A 24,601-nucleotide genomic window follows, 5' to 3' on the forward strand; every position below is an offset into this window, starting at 1 on the left:
TGTTCAGATATCGGTAAGTGGACTGGAGGCAGGGCATGAAAGGGATAATGAATCCAGTTGTTTGTGTCATCCGTTTCGGGAAAGTACCTGCGTAATTGCGCACCCAACTCACTCAGGTGCTTCGCTATCTCACATTTGACATTGTCCGTAAGCTTGAGTTCATTTGCAACAAAAAAATTATACAATGATGGAAAGACCTGTGTGTTGTCCTTGTTAATGCAGACAGAGAAGAGCTCCAACTTCTTAATCATAGCCTCAATTTTGTCCCGGACATTGAATATAGTTGCGGAGAGTTTCTGTAATCCTAGATTCAGATCATTCAGGCGAGAAAAATCCCATCACCCAGATAGACCAGACATGTGAGAAACTCATCATCATGCAAGCGGTCAGACAAGTGAAAATTATGGTCAGTAAAGAAAACTTTAAGCTTGTCTCTCAATTTAAAAAAACATGTCAATACTTTGCCCATTGATAATCAGCGCACTTCTGTATGTTATAAAAGCGTTACATGTTCGCTGCCCATATCATTGCATAATGCAGAAAATACACGAGGGTTCAGGGGCCTTGCTTTAACAAAGTTAACCATTTTCACTGTAGTGTCCAAAATGTATTTCAAGCTGTCAGGCATTCCCTTGGCAGCCAGAGCCCCTCGGTTGACGCTTCAGTGTACACAACTGGCATCGGGAGCAATTGCTTGCACGTGAGTTGTCACTCCACTATGTCTCCCTGTCATGGCTTATGCGCCATCAGTACAGATACCAACACATATTGACCACCAAAGTCCATTTGATGTCACAAAGCTGTCCAGTACTTTAAAAATATCTTCTCCTGTTGTCCTGGTTTCCAGTGGTTTGCAGAAGAGAATATCTTCCTTAATTGACCCCCATAAACATAACGGACATATACTAGGAGCTGTGCCAGGCCCGCCACGTCTGTTGACTCTTCCAGCTGTAACGCATAGAATTCACTGGCTTGTATGCGAAGCAGTAATTGTTTCAAAACATCTCCTGCCATGTCACTGATGCGTCGTGAAATAGTGCAGGTGTAGAACTGCTTGTAGGAGGAGTACTACCAGTAGAGCTGGCAAGTGTCTCTATGGACGAGGGCCTTAGGAAGAAGCGTAGGAAGAAGCGGACCAAAGTGCAGCGTGTGTGTCGTTCCACATTGTATTTATACTGTGAAACTATGCGATACATAAATAAACTAAATGACAAAAACAACAAACCGTGACGCAGAGGTGAAACAGACACTACTCAAAATTAATCTCCCACAAACCCAGGTGGAAAAAAACCCTACTTAAGTATGATCTCCAATTAGAGACAACGAGGACCAGCTGCCTCTAATTGGAGATCATCCCAAACAAAACCAACATAGAAATACAAAACTAGAACATGAACTTAGAAATACAAAACATAGAAAAACACCCCATGTCACGCCCTGACCTACTCTACCCTCGAAAATAACATATTTCTATGGTCAGGACGTGACACAGGCGGAGCGGTCTTCTGGTCAGGCTCCGTACACAGGCATATCGCTCACCGCTCCCGTTTATACTACTCGCCAATGTCCAGTCTCTTGACAACAAGACAGATGAAATTCGAGCAAGGGTTGCCTTCCAGAGAAACATCAGCGATTGTAACGTTCTTTGTTTCACGGAAACATGGCTCACTCGGGATATGTTATCAGAGTCGGTACAGCCACCAGGTTTCTTCACGCATCGCGCCGACAGAAACAAACATCTCTCTGTTAAGAAGAAGGGCGGGGGTGTATGCCTTATGATTAACGAGTTGTGGTGTGATGATAACATCATACAGGAACTCAAGTCATTTTGTTCACCTGACCTAGAATTCCTCACAATCAAATGCCGACCGCATTATCTACCAAGAGAATTCTCTTCGATTATAATCACAGCCGTGTACATCCCCCTAAGCAGACACCTCGACGGCCCTGAAAGAGGAGTGGGAGACCCGGTGCACAACTGAGCAAGAGGACAAGTACACTAGAAGGCCAGCATCCCAGAGTCGCCTCTTCACTGTTGACGTTGAGACTGGTGTTTTACGGGTACTATTTCATGAAGCTGCCAGTTGAGGACTTGTGAGGCGTCTGTTTCTCAAACTACACACTCTAATGTACTTGTCCTCTTGCTCAGTTGTGCACTGGGGCCTCTCACTCCTCTTTCTATTCTGGTTAGAGACAGTTTGCGCTGTTCTGTGAACGGAATAGTACACAGCGTTGTACGAGATCTTCAGTTTCTTGGCAATTTCTCGCATGGAATAGCCTTCATTTCTCAGAACAAGAATAGACTGACGTGTTTCAGAAGAAACAGAGTATTTTTGCCGAGCAATGTAATGAAGCTGGATAATTCTGGCATTGATACCTGCACCATCTACACACTGCAAAGTCTCCCTAACTCTTCGCCATTGTACACAATGGCCTATTGCTCTGAGACTTCCTTTACCATTCTAAAGCCCACATGGGGCATCCTTGCCTTAATGGTGCTGACTTTCTGGTCTAACTCTTCATCTGACATATCAGAATAGCATTCCCTGACAGACATATTGTGTTCTTTCATCCTTCTGTAAAAAAAGCTAACCGTTACACTGTCATGAAATAGGATTATATATCGACTATGAAACAAATAGGACATGGCCTGCTTATGAAAGAAAGTTAGATTAATTAAACTGAAAATGGCGAGAACAGGGGTTCGTAGCTAAATGCTTTTGGTTAGCTTAAGAATAATAATTGCATGATTTATCATTCTACGGTATGTATGGATGTAACAGTGTAACGACCCTGGGTTTCTAAGCGTGGATATCAACTCAAGAGCATTCTTTTGGGGCACAGTCGATAGCGCGCTGGACTTAGGGCTAGAAGGTCGAGGGTTCGAGGCCTGCTCCCTGCTGTTTCATTACAATATAGTACAATGTAATGAACCGACACTGAATAGTAGGAGCTAACTACTAGCTATGTAAAAGTTAGATGGACGAACGCCCAGTGCTGCTTACCTGAGATGCCATCATCACAGAGAGGACTCTTCCTTCTTTGTAGGTGTCCACTATAACTTCCTTTCTGTCAGAATGAAATGCTGAAAAGTATTGGTTGTAGCCAAACTGACACTGAAAAAATGGACAAAATGGACGGTGGTTGACAGCGAAATTAAATTGGAGTTTTGTTTCCAAATACATTTTTTGTTCCCAAAATATTTTTGGGGAATAAAATGCATAAAGTTTTGCGCTCTATTACAAAATATTTGATTGCAAAAAAAAATGGAACTTTGAAGCCTCGTTTTTGCTTTCAGAACATTTATTTTTGATTGAAAATAAAAAAAGATGCTTTCAGAAAAATTATTTTTGATTGAAAATAAAAAAGTTTTTCTCTCGACAAAAAGACATCCATTTGTTGCAAGTTGGGGGGGGGGGGGGCTAATAGCTGAACAATAGACTATTCAACCTTTACTGTGTAGCACACACCTTGGTTATCTGTAAAGGTCTCATATATGACCTTGTAGGCCTCCCTGCGCTTTGGAGACACTGAAAACTCCGGGGATGGTGTCATTGGAAGCATGACTTACAGCAAGCTGCAGAGAGTGGCACACACAGCGAATAAGAACCAGATATTTGAGCCATACTCCTCCCTCAGCACTTTATGGACCCCATTGTTAATCCCTGTCATAACAGAGGGATTGTCAGTCCCTATCCCCAGGAGTTTCTCTTTTTTAAGACAACACTTCTCGAGGAAAGCCACAAGAGCACAGGCTATAGATTTGGCATCTCCTCCCTCGTTGAGAAGAGTAAGAACGATACGTGCTTTCATGTCAGAGTCTCCAAAAGTCTCCAATAACACCAGAAAAAGTCGCTAGATTTGTCGCTAGTCGATTTTTTGAAAATGTGTCGCTAGAGGGGTCTGAATACTCGCTAAATATAGTGACAAAGTCGCTAAGTTGGTAACACTGAGTGAAACTGTTTGAATTTACCCAGAGGGTTTTCGTTTTTCATGGAATAGAAACACCAAAATATTAATAAAATTAATTAAGCAAGTACCAGTCAACAGTTTGGACACCTACTCATTCCAGGATTTTTCTTTATTTTAAAAATGTTCTACATTGTAGAATAATAGTAAAGACATCACAACAATGAAATCAGTTAAGAACACATTCTTATTTACAAGGACAGCCTACTCCTTCCTCCCCGTCTGGGAATTGAACCCCGGTCTCCCATCCAGTCCACACAACACAGGGATTCCTTGGCTAAATAGCCCAGTTCTGTACTGCCGAACGTCACGTTGTACAGCGCCATATTTTCCGTTCCATCCTAAGAGAAACCCAGAGGGTTTTTCATTTTTCCTGGAATAGAAACACCATAATATTAATCAAATTAATTAAGCAAGTACCAGTCAAACGTTTGGACACATACTCATTCCAGGATTTTTATTTCTTTTTTAGTATTTTCTACTTTGTAGAATAATTGTAAAGACATCACAACTATGAAATAACACATATGGAATCAGTTAAGAACAAATTCTTATTTACAAGGACAGCCTAGTCATACCTCCCCGTCGGGGAATTGACCCCCTGTCTCCCGCGTGCCCTCCCCATCTCTGTTAATGCCAATATCAAATGCATCTCAAAGATGCCCTCTGGTGGTCAAACTAGCACTAACTTGCAGTAACAGAAAAAATGGCTGACAATTAAATGACATGCCACAGAATGCTGCGGCAGCCCGCAAGGTGTGCCGCAGGATGACGCAACTTTTAAAAGGAGGAACCACTGTATGTCTATCCAAGTTGCTAAATAATTACAATGGCTGCATCTGATGATTCCTCTTTCCAAGAAGAGCTGGACAACAATCTGTTCTTTTACATAGGAACATACAGCCCTTTTTATTTGAGCTGGAAAACAGCGAGAAAAACTATTACAAGACCAGCAAGCAGCGGTGGCAGACTAGACCAGCTGGACCAGGACGGCGAATGACAAACTAATACGTTGTTTGCTGTTGGTAGCTAGCTAGCAATAGAAGTTCCCTATTCAATGCTGGTCTGACCAATCGGAATCGATGCTTCAAGATTGTTTTGATCACGAGGACTGGGATATGTTCCGGGTTGCCTCTGAGAATAGCATTGACGTACACACGGACAAGGTGACTGAGTTAATCAGGAAGTTTATAGGGGATGTTTTTCCCACTGTGACTATTAAAACCTTCCCAAACCAAAAACCGTGGATAGATGGCAGCATTCAAGCAAAACTGAAAGTGTGAACCACTGCATTTAACCACGGCAAGGTGACTGGGAATATGGTTGAATACAAACAGTGTTGTTAATCCCTCCGTCAGACACGAGACGTCCCCTGCTGATTTTGTACGTTTGCCCACTTACAAAGAAATGATCAGTCTATAATTTTGGTAGGTTTATTTGAACAGTGAGAGACAGAATAACAACAAAGAAATCCAGAAAAATGCATGTCAAAAATGTTATACAATTATTTGCATTTTAAATAGGGAAATAAGTATTTCAACCCTCTGCAAAACATGACTTAGTACTTGGTGGCAAAACCCTTGTTGGCAATCACAGAGGTCAGACGTTTCTTGTAGTTGGCCACCAGGTTTGCCCACATCTCAGGAGGGATTTTGTCCCACTCCTCTTTGCAGATCTTCTCCAAGTCATTAAGGTTTCGAGGCTGACATTTGGCAACTCGAATCTTCAGATCCCTCCACAGATTTTCTATGGGATTAAGGTCTGGAGACTGGCTAGGCCACTCCAGGACCTTAATGTGCTTCTTCTTGAGCCACTCCTTTGTTGCCTTGGCCGTGTGTTTTGGGTCATTGTCATGCTGGAATACCCATCCACGACCCATTTTCACATAAAGCTTATTTCTCTCAAATTTTGTGCACAAATTTGATTACATCCCTTTTTGTGAGCATTTTTCCTTTGCCATGATAATACTTCCACCTGACAGGTGTGGCATAACAAGAAGCTGATGAAATGACATTATCATTACACGGGTGCACCTTGTGCTGGGGACAATAAAAGGCCACTGTAAAATGTGCAGTTTTGTTACACAATAAAATGCCACAGATGTCTCAGGTTTTGAGGGAGTGTGCAGTTGGCATGCTGACTGCAAGAATGTCCACCAGAGCTGTTGCCAGATAATTGAATGTTCATTTCTCTACCGTAAGCCGCCTCCAATGTCGTTTTAGAGAATTTGGCAGTACGTCCAACCATCCTCATAACCGCAGACCACGTGAATAGCGTTGTGTGGGCGAGCAGTTTGCTGATGTCAATGTTGTGAACAGAGTGCTCCATTTTAGTGGTGGGGTTATGGTATTGGCAAGCATAAGCTATGGACAACAAACACAATTGCATTTTATCGATGGTAATTTCAATGCACAAAAATACCGTGACGAAAATTATGATAATGCCATTTTAGTGCAAGATAGGGGTGTGCCGACATGGACATACTGGTATACGTAAATTGACAGTTGATTGTCGGATCGGATCAGATGATACTCGTGATCAGAAGAAACTGAAGTGTTTCAATATACCCAAATAGATGTTGGCAAAATACCTCTCTGCATTTCTCACTGCAAAAAAACTGCAGATTAGGAGCAACGTGCGGAGGGGTGTGTGTCTGTGTCTGTGTGTCCTCAACTTGCAGCAGGCAGCCAAGTTTGCTGTCACTCAGTCAGAATGTGCATTAGAGTTTAATCTTTTTTCTCTACCCTTGCCCCACTTGTTAGGTATTATGCACATTGATAGATTGATAGTAAACGCCCTCACCATGTGATTTATAATGGTAACAGGCAGCAACAATCTAAATGATCAGACCGAAAACATTAGAGGAAAAGTGATCGGGTGAAATTATGAAGCAAGTGAACAGAGAATAACAGCTTCACTCTATCTAATCAGAGCAGCAGGATCAACATACTGTTTACAGACAGGTAAACTAGCCAGTTGAGTTACTTAGACCACGCACGTGACTGACTCAAAGACAGGACAGTATGGTTTAGAAACTCTGTGACTGACTGACATGAGAAAGATGCTTGCTGGCAGGTGGTGATGGGTCATTCAGGGCAAGTAGGGCAGAGCCCCACCGGTTTTGAGCCTCATCTGTTAATCTCCCCCCAAAAATATGTGTCACATATCATTTAGCAAACAATGTAAAAAATAATAATAATTTAGTTAATAAAGTTGCATACTAACATGGTCTCTTTTTTGCTTTGTTGAGTAAAGCAGCTCCAAAATGCAGGTGTTTCATCCTAGCTCAGTGCTTTATGTGGTAGCAGCCAGCGGAAAATACGGAGCGTAGGGGTTGGTCATTTTCTCTAGTTGCGCCGTGATTGGCTCAGTGTTCTGTCACTCATGGGGACACTACGTCACCACAAAATGTATGGTTAGAGCTCGAAAATTCAAGCCCCTTGGGTGCTGCCATAGACTTACATTAGAAGTGCCCATCCAAGAAGGCTCAAGGTCATTGGCCACAGATAAAATGACATCAAATCACATTATATCTACAGTTGCTTTGATTGGACTGATCATGTCAACATCATACTTTCAAAATGTTTTTTCTTTGTATTATCTTTTACCAGATCTAATGTGTTATATTCTCCTACATTAATTTAACGTGTTTCCTTTCAAATGGTTTCAATCATATGCATATCCCTGCTTCAGGTCCTGAGCTACAGGCAGTTAGATTTGGGTGTCATTTTAGGCGAAAATTGGGGGGGAAAAAGGGGCGGATCCTTAAGAGGTTTTTAACCACCACATGCAAAACATTGAATTTATCCTCCCTTGATATTGACTTCTCTCCGTCAGAGTCACAGAGCGGTGTGAGTGTGGAGGTTATAGGAATCAATTCATATGAAAGGTAAGTTGAACACCTTCTGCAACATGTGTTTTAAGTTGATTAACAAAATGTATGAATATGACACTTTACGCAAGGTTATGTACCATTGAAATATGGCTCACGTGATTATATCTCCGTATAGTTCCCCTGCGGCCAGCTATTTATTTCCGAAGATCTTTCCTGAAATCTCATAATGTTGTCTTTTTCAAATTTACAGTTCCATCTTCATCTAATATGTTTCAAATTTCACAATTTGGCTATGGCGTTTTTGTGTTGGTGGTTTATTTCTTTGTGTTGGGGGTTTATAAAGCATCCTCTTCAAAACAACTTTGTCCTGGTGAGTAAAGGCCAATATGTTGACTAACTAACTAACTAACTAGTCTAATGTATTGAAATGTCTCTTCTCACTCCAAATTCACAATATTCAAATTTGTTATTCTCTGGATGTTTAGTAGGCCAATGAAATAGTGCACTTTTTGCCACAAAGAATTCCTAATTTCTGAAACTTTTTTTCATTTGTTTGGTTAGACTTCAAAGAGAATGGAACATGTAAGTATCTTTTCACCTTAATTGTACTGTGCGACCTGTCTTGTCAGTGGAGAGGACATTCATGTGTCCTGCTGCTCTCAACCTTATTTTACTAAACAGTAGTACCTGTGCAGAGTTCATGTGCAGCTGATTTTTTTTGCTAAATAGTTTTCCAGTTGCAGAATGATTCGGGGTAGACCCATTTCAACATATTTGAAATATTTCAACATATTTCAGAATTATATTACTTTTGTGTGTAATGATCACAACTGACACAACAAATCTGACCAGCGCCACAACAGTATTACAGTATTAACAATGGATGTTTAGTCATGTTTATTGGTATTCCAATTACAAGTGATGCCATTTTGTCTTCAATGTGATGCATTTTCTAGGTCCATTGTTGATTAATATGACAGACAAAATACTTGTATATACTGTAATGTGTTACTTTGACTGTTATTACCTTCACATTTTTTATTTTTTGATCTATTTCCTCATATACATTGACAACATCTTTCATGATGGTGAACTATGTATCTTCTTCTAGTCAAGTGGTGTTATTGACAAACAATTTAGTACTTATTGCTAAATGATTAAATACATTACATTATGATATATTATCATTGAGACTGATTCATAATTTAATAATCATGAAAGCATTTCTTGTGTTTTGAATAACTAAAAGACAGTACCCTTTAGTTTGTATTAAGCTGAATAAACTTCAGTAAGTCATGGAATACTGTTCGGTGATTGCATCAACTGTTTGTTTCAGATTGTATCAGATCCTTTGAGAAATCTCAAATAAAGTCTGCAGCAGATCATCATACAATACCTTCTGTGGATGGAAACATTTCTGACAGTAAGTTCAACTATATTCTAACTATTTATTTGATCCTATTTCTGTCACAAGTGAAACAGGGAACATGTGAAACTCAGCTGTGCTAAATCTATTGCCTTGCTTTCAGGGCATGAATGCTTCTGCACTTATGATATTTCCAGTCTTACAGGGATGTGTACTTTAATAATAGAAATAAGAAATACCCAGCAGTGCATACATATTGGCCCAGGAGAGGTGTCATTTTCCTTCACAAGGAGCACAAACTACACACTTCCTGATTTGTCATCTGGATTTTCAGGTAATTTTGTTACAGCAAAGTGCATTTTCTTGACCTTGATGTCCAACTGCTGAGTAACATGTTCGTATTAATATATTTAAACTTTATTCTATATTTTAAACTATATTTAAAATTAATTTATATGCTGATGACACTGTCATGTCCTCTATCGCTTCAACGGCTGACCAAGCATTATCACTATTGGAGACAGATTTTAAGATATTACAAGGGTCTTTTATACAGCTGAAACTTGTTTTAAATGCAAAGAAAACACATTTTATGATTTTTAATAGGTTCAAAAAGTTGGTTGAAAATACACTTGCACTTACGAGCTTAGATAGTTCTCGAATTAATCAGGTCTCTGCATATAAATACTTAGGGATATGGTTGGATGATAAACTGTCTTTTAAAATGCATATTGACGAACTTTGTAAACGGCTAAAAATCAAGCTAGGCTTCCTTTATAGAAACAGGACATGTTTGTTCTCTACAAATAGATGACAAATTGTGCAAGCTACTTTTATGTCTGTTATAGATTATGGGGATATTATCTAGATGCACGCTACGGCATCAACACTTAAATCGCTGGATGCTACTTATCATTGCGCACTTAGGTTTATTACGGGTGCTAGCTACAGAGCTCACCACTGTGTTTTATATCAAAATGTGGGTTGGACTTCGCTGTCCATGAGACGAGAACAACATGCTCTCGTGTTTGTCTATAAAGCACTTCTGAATAAAGTACCTTCTTATTTATCATCAAATATCAATATTATAATTATAATTCCTAAAACCAGGTCTCAAGCATGGATTACACTTGAGGCCCATGCGATTGCCACAGAGTTGGGTATGGCTGCCTTTTCCTGTTATGCTCCTTGCCTATGGAATAGCCTGCAGACTAAACTTAAACTTGAGACTCTTGTCTCTCTTGCCCATTTTAAACATTTATTGGAGGATTTTTATTTTTGTATTGCTTGTAACTGTTTCGGGTAATGCAAGTTATTGTGCTGTTAGGGGAATAACCTATGTGTAAATGTAATTAAACTGCTGCTGTATTTTTTTGTGTTATCTGTTTTGTTTGTCTCGTGTAGTTTCTTAATCATTGTACCTAAACTGTATGTGTAAACATGTATACACAGGGCCCAGCTGTAAAAGAGACCTTGGTCTCAGTCTGTGTTCCTTGTTGAATTAAAGGTATAATAATAATAATAATTCAGGTTATTCTCAAATGTAGGAAACAAACATGACCCATTTGCCAAGAGGAATCATGTGTAGATTATCTAGCCTTCTACTGTCATGAACCATAATAAAGCATGTGGTTTTTACTCAGTGTAAGTTGATTTGACCAATAAAATGGACTCTGTTCTCTACTTACAGGCTGCACCATCAACATAACGCAGCAAAATATTAATGACTGCAAAGAAATGCCTCTAATGGAATGTGTGGCTCAACGGACCTTGATTAGCATGAGAAATCAGTCCATTACTAGTCAGACCCCATACAGTGTGAGAGAATGTGATTCTGAAGACATTGGACAGACTTATACAAATAATGACCTGACCTCTGTTGATGAATTGATCAGAAAATGTAAAGGAAAGGAAGAAACACTAAAAAATGTCAAGGAATTGCATTCCATAAAAAAGTTAGTCCACTTATAATTTGAACTGAAAGCAGGGCCGGCCCTAGCCTTTTGGGGGCTCTAAGCAAAATGTTGTTGCTTATGTCACTTATGCCTAGGGCCGGCCCTGACTGAAATGTATTTGTAATGTAATTTGAGCTATGTCAATGTTTGACTGACAACTAAACATATTTTCATGGGTTCTTTTTTGGCTGGATTATTCAGAACTGTGATTGTTTTTGTTTCCCTACAACAGCACATTTTACAACGTTACCAAGCAGGGACCTCAGAAAGTGACCCTTGACAGCCTTAAAGGCTCAGTGACATCACATAAGAAGAACAATTTGCTCATATTTAGAATGTCTTTACCCTCCACCAATAATGTGAGCATCAACGAAATGGAGACATGGAAAGAGAGAGAGGTCAAAAGCAAAATGTGGATATCGCCAGTCACCACATTTTTAACTCTTTCTCCATCTCCACCAGGTCGAGTTGGAGAAGATGGATGACATTTGGTTGGAGATTCCTACTGATGCTTTGAGTGATGCTATGGGAGACACGAAAGAGGAAGTTAACCTGGGAGTATTTTGGTTTGAGAATGACAGCCTGTTCCCGGTAAAACAACAGTAACAACTACATCTCAGAGATAACTAATGAAACAGACCTGCCCTCATAACACATGTAGAAATATGTGACTCACCACCTGAATTCGGTTTTATGTAGCAAAATTTCAAATCGTTTTTTTTTACATTGGTAAAAAGTAGAGACTCAGAGCTACAAAATGGTATATCATACACTACATTTTTGAGGAGCAATGGGAAAGTAATTCTGCTTTGAAAGTTTCAAGACATCCTCATTTTAACAAAAGCACAGAAAAACATCTGTGGTACTTTCTCATTTAGCTCCAGTATGTGAATCATGTAGTGACAACACATTGGTACAAACATACACTGATGGAGTGCACATTTTAATAAAGCCCTTAAGCAAACTGCATCGTGACAGCCTGTTATGGAAAGTAGCTCTATTTGAGCATGTTGACAGTTTCCTGGAAAGACCCAACACCCACTTGTATCTCTGTCATCTATGTAAAGTTACAATGCAAACTTCTGCCTGCTCTACCACTATTCATTGTCATGCTACTATGCTAGCTACCAGTCACACTATGCTCAAAATACACTACAATACAACCTGTTGACTTAACTTCAAATAAAAGAGAACAAGTTTACTGAGAAATATGTTGTTGCTTGTTGTTATGACTCAAATACGACTGAAATATCATGCCCAGTGCCTATAGAAACGTATATCCTTTAAAGTATTTGGTTCTGAGGAAAATTGTGGTCCTCTCTGACATTATATATATATATATATATATATATATACATATATATATATATGTCAGAGAGGATATATCAGAGAGGATATATATATCATGTCAGAGAGGATATATATATATCCTCTCTTCTGATCCCTACTAGGTGATGGAGAACAACACTGAGCTCCTAAACAGTCGAGTGGTATCCATCAATGTGGGAGAGGACATCTCAGGCCTCAGTAACTATATTAATATGACGTTCCGCTTCCAGAATGCATCACTGCTTAGTGAGCCGTGCATATTTACATCACAATCAACCATCAAACTCTCTTTTTTAAATATTTATAATATTTTTGTTCTTTCACCTGTCTGCAATCTATCAATTGCTTGACAGCTCCAAAAATTCATGTTTATGATATGGTGTGGATTGGAATAGGTGAAGGGGACTAATCAGGTTCTATTCTCTCTGGTAGGAAAACAAATCACTAACATGTGTATTCTGGGATGGTGAAAATGGTAGTATTACTTATTAACTAAACAAAATAGTTTCATGAAGCACTATATACAACAAAATTATATGTTGAAACTATTTTACGGCTTGTCTTTGTTTCACAGGTAAAGTTGCACATTGGAATTCCTCTGGATGTGTCACTAAGAAACAGGAAAATTAAACCGTATGCTCTTGTAACCACCTTTCATTCTTCGCTGTGCTTATGGTGAGAAATAATTTGTTGTGATCTCACTTTAACATTCTTTCGATCAATTGATTAACCTCCCTGGGCAAGGTGGGACGTTTGCGTCCTAGTCAACAGCCAGTGGAATCGCGTGGCGCGAAATACAAATATCTCAAAAATGCTATAACTTCAATTTCTCAAACATATGACTATTTTACAACATTTTAAAGACAAGACTCTCATTCATCTAACCACATTGTCCGATTTCAAAAAGGCTTTACAGTGAAAGCAAAACATTAGATTATGTCAGGAGACTACCCTGCCAAAAATAATCACACAGCCATTTTCAAAGCAAGCATATATGTCACAAAAACCAAAACCACAGCTAAATGCAGCACTAACCTTTGATGATCTTCATCAGATGACACTCCTAGGACATTATGTTATACAATACATGCATGTTTTGTTCAATCAAGTTCATATTTATATGAAAAACCAGCTTTTTACATTAGCATGTGATGTTCAGAACTAGCATACCCACCGCAAACTTCCGGTGAATTTACTAAATTACTCACGATTAACGTTCACAAAATACATAACAATTATTTTAAGAATTATAGATACAGAACTCCTTCATGCAATCGCGGTGTCAGATTTTAAAATAGCTCTTAGGCGAAAGCACATTTCGCAATATTCTGAGTATATAGCCCGGCCATCACGGCTAGCTAATTTGACACCCACCAAGTTTGGCCCTCACTAAACTCAGATTTACTATAAGAAAAATTGGATTACCTTTGCTGTTCTTCGTCAGAATGCACTCCCAGAACTTCTACTTCAACAACAAATGTTGTTTTGGTTCCAAATAATCCATAGTTATATTCAAATACCTCCGTTTTGTTCGTGCGTTCAGGTCAGTATCCGAAGGGTGACGCGCGAGCGCATTTCGTGACAAAAAATTTCAAAATATTCCATTACCGTACTTCGAAGCATGTCAAACGCTGTTTAAAATCAATTTTTATGCTATTTGTCTCGTAAAATAGCGATAATATTCCAACCGGGCGACGTTGTATTCATTCAAAGGCTGAAAGAAAAAAATGGAGAATTCTCTTGAATGCGCATCTCTAGTGTCACTGTTCCAGCCTGACCACTCACAAACAGAGCTGCTGTACTTCGCCCAAAGACTGCAGACACCCCATTACACTTTCTGGCGCCTTCTGACAGCCAATGGAAGCCTTAGAAAATGTCACGTTACAGCAGAGATGCTGTATTTTTGATAGAGATGCCACAGAAGGAGAACAAATTGTCAGACAGGGCACTTCCTGTATGGAATCTTCTCAGGTTTTGGCCTGCCATATAAGTTCTGTTATACTCACAGACACCATTCAAACAGTTTTAGAAACTTTAGAGTGTTTTCTATCCAAATCTACTAATTATATGCATATTCTCATTTCTGGGCAAGAGTAGTAACCAGTTTAAATCGGGTACGTTTTTTATCCGGCCGTGCAAATACTGCCCCCTAGCCCCAACAGGTTAAGGGCTTGATTCAAATCGTATTGCGGAAGATCTGCAGTATATAGCAATTTAAATTTAAGTGCAATGTTCCCGTGTTCGCGGAGCCTCCATTCACGCTAAGTGACTTACATGTCCGATCAATCTGAAATTACCTTTACATTTCAATCGTGCTGTACCACGATACGGACTAATTTAAGCCCAACATTGAACACTCAATCAAAGTGTGACCTAGCCACTGTGTGTGTGTGTGTGTGTGTTGACTGCAGTCTCCGGGCAGTGTCTCTAATGACAATCTGAGCTCCTCCTCTGTGTGGTTGCTGACGTTGTTGTCCAGGGTGGGCTGTGGAATATCCCTCTGTTTCCTGTGTCTGACTCTCCTCATCCACCTCAGGTCAGATTCTATCGACAAACTAATACTTATGTCCACGACATGCAAACGACGAGCCACCACACACAATGCCTCTCAGACAGAACATCCTCATGGGAAAAACAAGTTTTGAGATTCAAAGTACCCTTTTTACATCAGCAGTTGTCATACAGTGCTTTTACAGTAACTTGACCCCAAAGAGTTAGTAGAAGGAACCTAGATAGGAACTGCCATAACAATGAGATTTGCTATATTGTTGATTTTCACAATAGATTTAATTATAACTTCCCTTCCTCCAGAAGGGGTAAATCTGCTGATTCCCTGTGCGTCCACATCCACCTGTGCGTGGCGTTGTTGTGCCTCAACCTGACCTTCCTCATCAACGGCAGCCTGGCCTCCCTTGGTGTCCACGGCCTGTGTGTTGCTATGGCAGCAGCCACCCACTACTCCCTGCTGTGCACCCTCACCTGGTTCTCCCTGGAAGGCTTTCACCTCTACCTGCTCATCATCCGGGTCTTCAGCATCCACGTCAACAGATACCTCCTCAAACTGTGCCTGGTAGGATGGGGTGAGTGCAGTAAGTCAACAGTGAAGACAAGTATGATTAGACTAGGCGTGATCAGTGAGAAGTGAAACAGTTTCACCCAGCTGCACATGGTCTTGTCCAGCTTGATCAGCTCTGAGCTGGAGGGATCTCTGGATCTCTTCAGCTTTCATTCATGTATTTAAAGTATCTACGCTGTCTCTTGGTGTTTGACTCAACTGGGGCAATTCAATGAATACTTTCCTAATCTCTTTCAGGAATACCTGGCATAGTAGTTACCATAATTGTCGCTTGTGGCAAATATGGAGAATACAACAAATACCAGCAAGACGGTGGTGCTGTTAAAATGTAAGTAATATCGTGATAATTATATGGATTTTCATATCACCAATGACTCCCTTTCTCTCTGTAAAATACTGACTGACTGTGTCCCTGTCTTTATATGTACGTGACTGTGTCTGTGACTCTCCCCCTCTCTCTCTCTCTCTCTCTCTCTGCTGTCTGTCTGTCTGTCTGTCTGTCTGTCTGTCTGTCTGTCTGTCTGTCTGTCTGTCTGTCTGTCTGTCTGTAGGTGCTGGTTGACTGACTCTGCTCTGACCACGGTGTCCTTTTCGTACTTTGTGCTGATATTCGTGGTGAACATGCTGTGCTTTGGGTCTGTGACAGTGAAGGTGATGAGGGCCCACCGTCAGAGTCCTGTCCTGAGGGAGAGGAGTATGAGCAGGGGGACAGTACTCAGTCTGCTGGGTCTGGCCTGGCTCCTGGGGGGTCCTGCTCTTCCAGTTTGGCCCCCTGAAGGAGACAGCCTTCTACATCTTCTGCACTGTCAACTCTCTCCATGGTGAGATAAGAAACAGCCCTTATTCTCATTCACATCAGGTAAACACACATGCACACATACAAACACAGTAGTCAATTTGTGCGGGAGCACAATCCGATGCAAAGTCAATGATAAAAATCATCATGGTAATTTAACTGATGTTAATGTAATAGTACATAGATCTAGGGGCATGGAAAACATATTTACATTGGTCTATGTAAAAGCATGCCCTTATAAAATACTGTAGGTAATGTCCTGATTGTGGCATTTATAGCAGATTAACAACCCAGTCAAATAATGTGGTCTATGGTCAGGGACCTACAATATGTTCTATTACACTACTGTGAGTCACTATTGTATAGAAAGCCAGACGTATCATCTTGTAATTCAGTCAAAATGCTTATTACAACCTACAGGCCTCTTCCTGTTTCTACGCTATTGGTCTTTAACTCGGCCAGAGAAAGAATCTGTCTCCACGGCAACCACTGTAACTTCTTCAAGGGCGATGCATCCAGCTGAGGCCAGTCCCTGACTAACATGGTTATATCTTTTACTACTAATACCACTGCTTCCATTATATTACCACAGAAGCACAATATTTAGTATGTAGGTTTTTAACATTCCACTACAGGCAAACATAAGCATAAATTAAAGCGTAATCACAAAAATAAAAATGTGTTTCCAGGTTTGCTCGTAAGCTTACTGTGCTCATAAAACATTTTTTTTTTTACTTTTCAATGTTGTGCTGTTTATTTCACTTTTTTGCTGTGCATTTTGTTCTATTCTGTGACACACCTTCCATGCATATTCACTTTTGATGCGTGTAGTCCGAGGCAAATAGGCAACATATCTATTAGGTTCAAATTATTTCCATCCCCATCTCTGAAAAGAATAAAATACGTTTGGCTATCCAATCTATCACTCACCATGGTGCGTGAGGGTAAGATGGAGCGATCAACTGTCAAGTGGTGCCTTTCCATTTCTTTGATTGTCATCAAAAATCCTCTGAAAGATAATGTCCTTTTGTAGTCCATCTGTTACATTTTGGATAACTTTGATTTCTTTGGTTTTTGCAGAATAGACCTACAGTATATAGCCTCCTAGCCTAGGGGATACCTGAGATAACATTAAGCCTATATTAGTCAAGTAGATGGTACCTTATCATAACGTAACTATATTTGCAGGGATGTGAATTGAATTGTTACAAATATTATTTTTTGGGATTGTGTAATTTGTGTAAATAATGTATTTGTGTGTCATTGCCAGGTGTGTCATTGCGTATGCAAGAACAGTGAAGACAAGCAACTCAAAAAGCTGCCCTATTAATCTTGTTTATGGATAATACAAAATATCCGACCTAGATAAGCATTGTTGTTTTCAGTTTTCAGAGTTTTCAGAGTACAAGTGAGTACAATTTTACTGTAGGCTGTAAACTGCACAGACCATGTTATTTGAATAATGACGCAAAAGCCCTGGTATTTGAACGTTTCATTCCATTTGGATCAGTTGTGGGGACTACTCTGGACAGATTATAGAAAGGCACAGTAGCAGGCCAGTCTGTATTTTTTACTTCTGATACTGATTAGCTGTCTTTTGCTGATCATCATTCTCCCAAGTCGGCATTCAGAAAGTATTTATACCCCTTGACTTATTCCACATTTTGTTGTGTTCCCGCCTGATTTCAAAATGTATTAAATATATATTGGTTCTCACCCCTCTACACACAATACCAAATAATGACAAAGTAAAAAATATATGTTTTTAGAACATTTTGCAAATGTTTTTAAAATGAAATACAGAAATATAACATTTACACAGGGGCAGCACTTTTTTTAGATTTTATTTTTTATTTTTTTTTATTTTTTTTAGAAGTGGGGGAACATAACCTGCCCTGGGGTCTGCCTTTTTTTGGCACCTAAAGCTAATTTCCTGCATTTCTACACAATCTAATATGACCCATGGTCTTTCTAGTCGTCTCTAAGCAAAAAATGCCCACAGTCATCATGCTAGGGAAGAGATGATATGTTTACGTGGTTGATAAGACTGAACTAGATCAAATGTAATTCAATAATCAATATTGTGTTGCACCTTTAACCAATAGCCTAACAAATGAACAACTCTTTAAAAAATTAAGTACAACTACTTTTGGTTGACTTTATTAAGACATCCTCTATGTGAAATTTCAGTCAGACCACCCAGCCAGCCCGAGCCGCCAGCACACCCGACCCACGCCAGTCTAGTCAATAACTCAACTCTCTCCCCAACACAATTTTCTTCCCACCTTTTTTCCCCCCCCAAAAATACCAAAAAACACTCCTTTTGTCATACTGTATTCCATATAAGGCATCCAGACCTTATGAAAGTTTCCCAGTATCCCCTTAATCTTGTAATAAATCAAATCTAGTGAGACATAACTTGACATTCCTGCCATCCATTGTGACATTGTGTGAGGATAAGCAACCTTGCAATTAATGGCAATGCATTTCTTAACAGCTACACTCTAAATTATAGTTTACATAGTTAAATCTGATAACAGTCTCCAGTATCAACATTTCAGTACAAACAAAACCAGGGAGAAGGGAGAATCTGTAGACATAATGAGATAAAAAGAACATCCGCCTTGCCAGAATTCAGCCAGCCTTCACAAGACCATAACATATGGAAATACGGTGAGCTCAAAAAGTATTGGGACAGTGACCATTTTTGTTGTTGTTCCAGCACTTTTGAAATGATACAATGAGTATGAGGTTAAAGTGCAGACTGTCAGCTTTAATGTGAGGCTATTTACATCCATATCAGGTTTAGCTCTTTTTGTTCATAGTCCCCACATTTTAGGGGACCAAAAATATTGGGAAAAATTCACTTATACACTAACATGAACAAAAGTATGTGGACACCTGCTCATCGAACATCTCATTCCAAAATCATGGGCATTAATATGGAGTTGGTCCCCCATTTGCTGCTATTACAGCCACTCTTCTGGGAAGGCTTTCCTCTAGATGTTGGAACATTGTTGCATGGACTTGCTTCCATTCAGCCACAATAAGATTAGTGAGGTTGAGCACTGATGTTGCGCAATTAGGCCTTGCTCGCATTCAGAGTTCCAATCCATCCCAAAGGTGTTCGATGGGGTTGAGGTCAGGGCTCTGTGCAGGCCAGTCAAGTTCTTCGACACCAATCTCAACAAACTATTTCTGTATGGACCTCACTTTGTGCACGGGGGCATTGTCATGCTGAAACAGGAAAGGGCCTTACCCAAACTGTTTCCACAAAGTTGGAAGCACAGAATTGTCTAGAATGTCATTGTATGCTGATTTCCCTTCACTGGAACTAAGGGGCCTAGCCCGAACCATGAATAAAAGCCCCAGACAATTATTCCTCCTCCACCAAACTTTACAGTTGCCACTATTCATTCAGGCAGGTAGTGTTCTCCTGGCATCCGCCACAACCAGATTCGTCCGTCAGACTGCCAGATAGTGAAGCGTGATTCATCACTCATTCATCACGTTTCACTGCTCCAGAGTCCAATGGCGGCAAACTTTACACCACTCCAGTCGATGCTTGGCATTGCACATGGTGATCTTAGGCTTGTGTGCGTCTGCTCGGCCACGGAAACCCATTTCATGATGCTCCGGACGAACAGTTATTGTGCTGATGGTCCTTCCAGAGGCAGTTTGGAACTCAGTAGTGAGTGTTGCAACCGAGCACAGCACTCGGCTGTCCCGTTCTGTGAGCTTGTGTGGCCTACCACTTTGCGGCTGAGCCGTTGTTGCTCCTACACGTTTCCACTTCACAATAACAGCTCTAGCAGGGAAGACATTTTACGAACTGACTTGTTAGAAAGGTGGTGTCCTACGGCGGTGCCACGTTAAAAGTCACTGAGTTCTTCAGTAAGGCCATTCTATGCCAATGTTTGTCTATGTATATATATAAACCGATGAAAGCTGAAGAGATCCAGAGACCCCTCCAGCTCAGGGCCGTAACTACACTGAACAAAAATATAAACTCAATATGTAACATGTTGGTCCCATGTTTCATGAGCTTAAATAAAAGATCCAGAAATGTTCCATATGCAAAAAAAGCTTATTTCTCTCAAATTTTGTGCACAATTGTGTTTACATCCCTGTTAGTGAGCATTTCTCCTTAGCCAAGATTATCCATCCACCTGACAGGTGTGGCATGATTAAACAGCATGAAGCTGATTAAACAGCATGATCATTACACAGGTACACCTTGTGCTGGGGACAATAAAAGGCCACTCTAAAATGTGCAGTTTTGTCACACCACACAATGCCACAGATGTCTCAAGTTTGAGGGAGTGTGCAATTGGCATGCTGACTGCAGGAATGTCCAACAGAGCTGTTGCCAGAGAATTTCATGTTCATTTCTCTATGTCGTTCAAGAGAATTTCCAACCGGCCTCACAACCGCAGACCACGTGTATGGTGTTGGTTGCTGAACAGAGGGGAAAGGGGAAAGGGGTGCCCCATGGTGGCGGTGGGGTTATGGTATGGGTAGGCTTAAGCTACAGACAACGAACACAATTGCATTTTATCAATGGCAATTTGAATGCACAGAGATATAGTGACGAGTATCTCTGTGCAAGCGCACAGACAGTGTTGTGAAGAAGGCGCAACAGCGCCTCTTGAAACTCAGGAGGCTGAAAAAACTTTTACAGGTGCAGAATCGAGAGCAACCTGTCGGGCTGTATCACCGCCTGGTACGGCAACTGCACCGCCCTCAGCCGCAGGGCTCTCCAGAGGGTGGTGCGGTCTGCACAACGCATCACTGGGGGCAAACTACCTGCCCTCCAGGACACCTACAACACCTGATGTCACAGGAAGGCAAAAAAGATAATCAAGGACAATAACCACCCGAGCCACTGCCTGTTCACCCGCTTCCATCCAGAAGGCGAGGTCAGTACAGATGCATCAAAGCTGGGACAGAGAGATTGAAAAACATCTTCTATCTCAAGGCCATCAGATTGTTAAACAGCCATCAGTAGCACAGAGAGGCGGCTGCCTACCTACAGACTTGATATCATTGGCCACTTTAGTAAATGGAGCACTAGTCGCTTTAATAACGCCACTTTAAGAATGTTTACATCTCACATTACTTATCTCATATGTATATACTGTATACTACACTATCTATTCTATACTATCTATTGCATCTTAGCCGCTCTGTCACTGTTCATCCATATATTTTATATAGATTTACTAGATTGTGTGGGGCAATTCAACTAAAACTTTCCTAATCTCTTTCAGGAATACCTGGCATAGTAGTTACCATAATTGTCTCTTGTGGCAAGTAATATCGTGATAATTATATGGATTTTCATATGACCAATGACCCTCTTTCTCTCTGTAAAAAACTGACTGACTGTGTCCCTGTCTTTATATGTACGTGACTGTGTATAAGACTCTCCTCTTGTTTTCCACCCTCCCTCTTTCTCTCTCTCTCTCTCTCTGTCTGTGTCTGTAGGTGCTGGTTGACTGACTCTGCTCTGCCTTCTACATCTTCTTCACCGTCAACTCTCTCCACAATGAGATAAAATACAGCCCCTAATCTCATTCATATTTACATTTACATATCAGGTGCACACGTGCATAAATAGTAGTCCTGTGTACGGGAGCACAATCCCATGCAAATTCAAGGATAAAAATCTCATCGTGGTCATTTAATGACTCTGTTGATTTACTTTTGCTATTAATGTAATAGTAAGTAGATCTAGTAAGTAAAGGCACGCCATTATAAAACACTGTAGGTAATGTCCTGGTTGTGGTATTGATACCAGATTAACAACCCAGTCTGATACTGTGGTCTATGGTCAGGGACCTAGGCTCTATTACACCACTAGGTGGCACTATTGTATACAAAGATAGACTTACCATCTTTAAAGAGCAGCTCTTGTAATGGGTAAGGGCAGGTTTTGCCAAACTGGGGTACACGCAATGCCGCCGGGGTATGCCCAAGAAAAATGTGAATCACAAAAAAAAAGTTTTAAAAAAAAGTTAAAAAAAATAAACAATCTTCACATTTTCAAACAGTACATTTCTATTTTTTCCCCGCCTGAGTAGCCTCGTTTCACTGCCAAAAATAAAATTAAACCATCTAGTGCTCAGCGAAATAACAACACAATGTCAAATACAGGTAGCCTAGTCAAATAATTAACATCCAATCACATTAACAATTACTCTCTCGCGGGGAATTCCACTAACGGTCCATATGTAGCCAAACGTAGCTGCTGCTCATTCCGTTTGCTCGAAAATTGATAAATGGTTAAAAAAAGTAAGGCCCGCATCCATAGAGACACATACCAACTCTACTGGTAGTACTGCTACTACCAGCAGTACTACACCTGCAGCTGTCGACAACACAAGTCGTTCTGCTTCCACGAGCACATCCAATGCTAGCATTAGTAAATCTACATTTGTTGTTAGCCCAGCTAGCATGGACACTAACAGTTGTGAATCTGATGCAGCCGAAGAGCTACTGCCCCCTTACCCAGGAAAGCACTGAACAACAGACAGGGACGTTGGACCATCGAAGAGGCACAAATATGATGAGAACTACATTGACTTGGGGTTCACTTACATTGGGAGTAGTGCCTTTCCTCAGCCACAGTGTGTTATATGTGCAAAAGTACTATCTCACAACTTGATGAAACCTTCACTCTTGCGCAGACATATAGAAACAAAACATGCCAATTTGAAAAATAGGCCCGGTAGTTTTTTGAGCGAGAATTAAGACTTTCGAGTAGTAAGACATGTATAAAAGCAAGATACCATTAATAAGAAGGGGCTAGAAGCGTCTTATATGATGAACTAACGAGTGGCTAGGACAGGCAATACATTTGTGGAGGACTTAATTCTTCCTGCTACCACAGATATGGCTGGGACAATGCTGGGGGAAAAGGCCAAAAAAACTATACAGACAATTCCTTCATCAAACAACACTGTTTCACGATGCATCAGTGACATGGCTGGAGATGTTTTGAAACAATTACTGCTTCACATTCAAGCCAGTGAATTCTATGCGTTACAGCTGGAAGAGTCAACAGACGTGGCTGGCCTGGCACAGCTCCTGGTATATGTCTGTTATGTTTATGGGGGTCAATTAAGGAAGATATTCTCTTCTGCAAACCACTGGAAACCAGGACAACAGGAGAAGATATTTTAAAGTACTGGACAGCTTTGTGACATCAAATGGACTTTGGTGGTCAAGATGTGTTGGTATCTGTACTGATGGCGCAAAAGCCATGACAGGGAGACATAGTGGAGTGGTAACGCACGTGCAAGCAGTTGCTCTCGACGCCACTTGGGTACACTGCAGCATCCACCGAGAGGCTCTTGCTGCCAAGGGAATGCCTGACAGCTTTGGACATTACAGTGAAAATTGTTAATTTTGTTAAAGCAAGGCCCCTGAACTCTTATGTATTTTCTGCACTATGCAATGATATGGGCAGCGACCATGTAACGCTTTTACAACATACAGAAGTGACCTGGTTATCAAGGGGCAAAGTATTGACATGATTTTTTGAATTGAGAGACGAGCTTAAAGGTTTCTTTACTGACCATCATTTTCACTTGTCTGACCGCTTGCATGATGACCGCTTGCATCTCGCCTGAATGATCTGAATCTAGGATTACAGGGACTCACCGCAACTATATTCAATGTGCGGGACAAAATTGAGGCTATGATTAAGAGTTTGGAGCTCTTATCTGTCTGCATTAACAAGGACAACACACAGGTCTTTCCATAATTGTATGATTCTTTGTGTGCAAATGACCTCAAGCTTACGGACAATGTCAAATGTGATATAGCGAAGCACCTGAGTGAGTTAGGTGCACAATTATGCAGGTACTTTCCCGAAATGGATGACTCAAACAACTCGATTTGTTATCCCTTTCATGCCCTGCCTCCAGTCCACTTACTGATATCTGAACAAGAGAGCCTCATCAAAATTGCATCAAGCAGTTCTGTGAAAATAGAATTTAATCAGAAGCCACTGCCAGATTTCTGGATAGGGCTGCGCTCAGAGTATCCTGCCTTGCTGTTAAAACACTGATGCCCTTTGCAACCACGTACCTATGTGAGAGTGGATTCTCAGCCTTTACTAGCATGAAAACTAAATACAGGCACAGACTGTGTGTGGAAAATGATTTAAGACTGAGAATCTCTCCAATACAACCCAACATTGCAGAGTTATGTACATCCTTTCAAGCACACCCTTCTCATTAACCTGTGGTGAGTTATTCACAATTTTCGA

At 40.5% G+C, this 24,601-nt stretch overlaps 2 protein-coding genes across 2 annotated transcripts; both read left to right on the forward strand.

Annotated features, from left to right (window-relative positions):
* Positions 1-7,804: 7,804 nt before the first annotated feature.
* LOC106562072 (uncharacterized) lies at positions 7,805-12,863 on the forward strand. Its single transcript, XM_045690350.1, has 10 exons — positions 7,805-7,858; positions 8,055-8,174; positions 8,366-8,386; positions 9,141-9,227; positions 9,334-9,504; positions 10,861-11,125; positions 11,358-11,484; positions 11,588-11,716; positions 12,577-12,700; positions 12,850-12,863. Exons 1-10 carry the CDS (start codon positions 7,852-7,854, stop codon positions 12,861-12,863), a joined length of 1,065 nt encoding a protein of 354 aa, XP_045546306.1. The 5' UTR covers positions 7,805-7,851.
* LOC106562067 (adhesion G protein-coupled receptor G3-like) lies at positions 12,842-17,981 on the forward strand. Its single transcript, XM_045690346.1, has 7 exons — positions 12,842-12,929; positions 13,029-13,129; positions 14,866-14,990; positions 15,266-15,534; positions 15,768-15,858; positions 16,082-16,351; positions 16,747-17,981. The coding sequence occupies exons 2-7, from the start codon at positions 13,127-13,129 to the stop codon at positions 16,847-16,849; spliced, it is 861 nt and encodes a 286-aa protein (XP_045546302.1). The 5' UTR covers positions 12,842-12,929; positions 13,029-13,126; the 3' UTR covers positions 16,850-17,981.
* The last annotated feature ends 6,620 nt before the right edge of the window (positions 17,982-24,601 follow it).

The sequence above is a fragment of the Salmo salar genome, chromosome ssa11 (genome assembly GCF_905237065.1).
Source record: "Salmo salar chromosome ssa11, Ssal_v3.1, whole genome shotgun sequence".
NCBI lineage: Eukaryota > Metazoa > Chordata > Actinopteri > Salmoniformes > Salmonidae > Salmo > Salmo salar.